Source organism: Lycium ferocissimum, chromosome 10, assembly GCF_029784015.1.
Source record: "Lycium ferocissimum isolate CSIRO_LF1 chromosome 10, AGI_CSIRO_Lferr_CH_V1, whole genome shotgun sequence".
Taxonomy (NCBI): domain Eukaryota; kingdom Viridiplantae; phylum Streptophyta; class Magnoliopsida; order Solanales; family Solanaceae; genus Lycium; species Lycium ferocissimum.
Window position 1 is genome coordinate 9,760,684 of NC_081351.1, and position 3,442 is coordinate 9,764,125.

At 36.1% G+C, this 3,442-nt stretch overlaps 1 protein-coding gene across 3 annotated transcripts; it reads left to right on the top strand.

Moving 5' to 3' along the window:
* Positions 1–322: 322 nt before the first annotated feature.
* On the top strand, positions 323–2,774 carry LOC132034552 (F-box/kelch-repeat protein At3g23880-like). 3 transcript variants are annotated; one of them, XM_059424953.1, is made up of 6 exons: positions 323–451; positions 523–581; positions 753–919; positions 1,002–1,107; positions 1,244–1,324; positions 1,398–2,774. In XM_059424953.1, the coding sequence occupies exons 1-4, from the start codon at positions 430–432 to the stop codon at positions 1,105–1,107; spliced, it is 354 nt and encodes a 117-aa protein (XP_059280936.1). In that variant the 5' UTR covers positions 323–429; the 3' UTR covers positions 1,244–1,324; positions 1,398–2,774. The 3 variants fall into 3 exon arrangements, with proteins under 3 accessions (XP_059280936.1, XP_059280934.1, XP_059280935.1); XM_059424951.1 differs by having other exon boundaries at positions 1,398–2,772; XM_059424952.1 differs by lacking the exon at positions 323–451 and having other exon boundaries at positions 481–581; positions 672–919; positions 1,398–2,772.
* Positions 2,775–3,442: the final 668 nt, after the last annotated feature.

Genomic DNA, 3,442 nt, shown 5'->3' on the forward strand with positions numbered 1-3,442 from the left:
ATTTACCCCTAGTTTTGACAGAGTGACACATGGCAAGCTCAGAATCAAATGATCCACCCCCAATTTCAAATACTCGATTTCTGTAGAAACCCACCCGTTTAAATGGGTTTAAATTGGGAGGGGGGGGAGGGGGGGTTAAATAAATTGGATATTTAAAAAATTGGGGGTGGGTCATTTGATTGTGAGCTTGCCACGTGTCGTTCCTCCAAAAAGGCCAAAGATAAATCGTGAGGGTATATTCGGACTGGTAAAGATAACAAGAGGAAAGATATTCAAGTAATAAGATAACTTATGATATTCGACTTTTTCGATAAGACAAAGCGGTAGATTTGACACTTTTCCGTATTTTTATTGCATTGTTAGCTTATCTTTTTAATCAAATTCGCAAAGGTATCTGTTCCTTTCTGTTGTGTGTGTTTGTATTTAATAATGGAGGTGCCTAGGCCAGCGTGTAAGCACCTCGATCCTATTCTGCTTGTGCTTTATTGTCTATATGGGGCTAACCACAATTTTTAATTTCAGGGAAAAGTGTTGTGATGCCGTCATCAAATAAGAGAAATCATATTGATATTGTTGATCAGGTGAGTTTGTGCTTAATAATCTGTTTTGAACTCTAGTTTCTGTAGCTTTCTTCTTTAAAATTTGTTCTTGATTTTTGTATGTATGTGTAGCTCGAAACATAGTTAGCCTTCTGATTACTTGGAAACATAGTTAATTGGCTGATCTAAACATGTTACCACTCATACCTAAAGGATGACACAGCCATGGACGATGTCTCTGTGGAAACAAATCTGCTCGATACTTTGCTGGAAACGTTTGTTGGTAGAGATGATGCTGCATCAACGACAGCAGCACTTGCACTGCTCGAGGCAAATAGTGGAATAGAAGTTTGCCAAAGATTGTTAAAAAAGTGGAAGCAGTGAGTTTAGCTCTTGTTTTTACCCAAATATCTACAATTTTCATAATTTGTCGCTGAAGTACGTACCTTTTAATATGATAAGATTGAGACCATTCACACAAAAGTTTATTGCTCTGGTTGCTGAGCTCAAGAAAACTAATGAACATTTGACGATGAACGGACCAATAATAGAGCTGAAAAGGAGGTAAGTAGATTTATAGAGACAAGCATTTCATGTCCTGTCAGGCTAGAAATAAAGTAAAAAATGGTGTATTCTGATTTAGGTGAAATGCCCTGTCAGGCTAGAAATAAAGTAAAACATGGTGTATTCTGATTTAGGTGAAGGTATTGGATGAAGAAAACGATGTTTCAAGTGACACGCTGATAAGGCTCTACAAAAAAAAGAAGCACACACCTGTTACCAAGGTAAGCTTAAACGATTGCCAAGGCATTAGTAGTAAACTGTGAACTGCTAAAACACTTGCTTTGTCCTTTTTAGGCCATGGGAATTGGCTTCCAAGAGGAAATACTTTTGGACATCCTCAGCAGGTTACCCATGCTGCCTCTTCTCCGATTCAAATGTGTTTCAAAATTTTGGAAGACATTAATCTCCGATCCTTACTTTATCATGAAGCATCAAAGCCATCACAAGAATGACTTAAATTCCCAAAAACTTCTTGTTGTGGAAGATATGACTACCTTCTTTTCGTCTTCTTTATCGACTGTTCAACTTGTTGAGGATGTACAAAACCTTGATTGCGTTTCAAACATCAAACCATTCGATAATTGCAACATTTATGGTTGTTGCGATGGGTTGGTTCTTCTTGGATTTGTTAATCGATATGATAAACAACTTTTGCTGTGGAACCCCTCTACAAGAGAATCGACAGTACTTCCCCATCCAGAATTTACACCAGGGAGAACTACTTTCGGATTGGGATATGATGCAACTAGTGACGGCTACATGATCCTTAAGCTAGACCGAGGTTCAGATGATATCGATCTACCAGCATCCTATGAAATTCTTGCGTTAAAAAGTGGTTCCTGGAGAAAAATTCGTAACTTTCCAACTATGGTTTGCCCTAACACGGGATATGTGTTGGAGATTGATCCTATTGATGCGGATCACAATATGGAACCTTTGGCTTTTTTACATGGAGCATTTCATTGGCTTGGTCTTTCGTATGGTTATTCTCTGGTTTCATTTAGTTCTTCAGATAAGGTGTTCAGAGAAATACCGTTGCTAGAGCCAACAGAGTACAGTACTTACAACATGCGGGAGTCTGATTATGGCGTTTCAGTATTGGGAGGAATGATTTGCTTTTATTGTACTTATTGTAGTTGGCAGATGGAGGGCACTTTTAAGTTGTGGGTAATGAAAGACTACGGTGTCAAGGAATCTTGGACTGAGGTGTTTACTCTACAAGAGGCCCATCTTTGTTCAATCGTACCAAAATATAGGTTTGCGGATGGTGAAGTGCTACTCTGCTGCAGATTGAATAATCGTTCTGTATTTAGGACATCCAAAGGACCATTTGGATTATGGCCTCAAATTGATATCTATCAGGAGGGGATCGTTTATATAGAAAGCTTGATTTCTCCAAAATCACTTTGTTAGTGTTTGATTGTGTATGATCAAGCCACTTTTTTCGGGAGTCATGTAACAACCTCTTATTCAGATTGCACTTTAACTTTTACGTATTGTTTGTCTAATTCTATATAGCAGTAATGCACTGTTTATTCTTCAGCTACTGGCTTGCTTGATAATTATAATCTGAATCAATTAATTCACAATAGGTTAATTCTGAAGATGTAAAGGATATTCTTACTTCTGCAGTAACCGAAGCACTCTATACATAGTTCAGAAGTACAAAATATGTCATCGATGTCCCTTTTTATCGACACTGTTTAAGTTTTGGTTATGATATAGATAGTAATAGACTTTATGATGTTCATAATTGAAGGTTATTTAAAATTTTCTTCGTTAGATTTTCTTACCCCTGTAGGTTACAAAGATAATCTCGGGAAAGTTTACAGTTTTCAAGCTAACTAAACAACTTCGATCAAGATATATGAACTGCAGCTATCTTTCTTTTGAATTAGAAATATCATTTTCCATCTTTTTCTGTATTTAAGTACTTGAAGACTTAAAAGTATCGTAATTTTTTTACTAATAAATACTGTCATTGTAATTGGAGTTCAATTCGAATCTCATAGGCGTTAGGACTATATTCACAGAATTAGACAGTTTGGAGACTTGTAATATATATGGAATCATAATTTACTACACTTAGTTTCGATCATTTATTCTTTCTCTCTTTTCAGTATTGTGTTCGATGGCTGAACTCTGAATCTTGTATTTTTCTTGTCAGTTTAGTTGTTGTATATAATAACATTATTGTATTTTTCGTGTTCTCCATAGTTTTTGTCTTATAATGTGTCCGATTGTTATAACTTACTTACACCCGCAAGTTATAAGATTTTTTTTTTTTTTTTTAGTTTTTTTTTGGTGAATCACTAAGCTTCAAACTGGTACTGCGGTAA

Coding starts and splice junctions, on each gene's coding strand:
- LOC132034552 (XM_059424951.1), top strand. CDS start 1,401: ATGGGAATTGGCTTCCAAGAGGAAATACTTTTGGACATCCTCAGCAGG.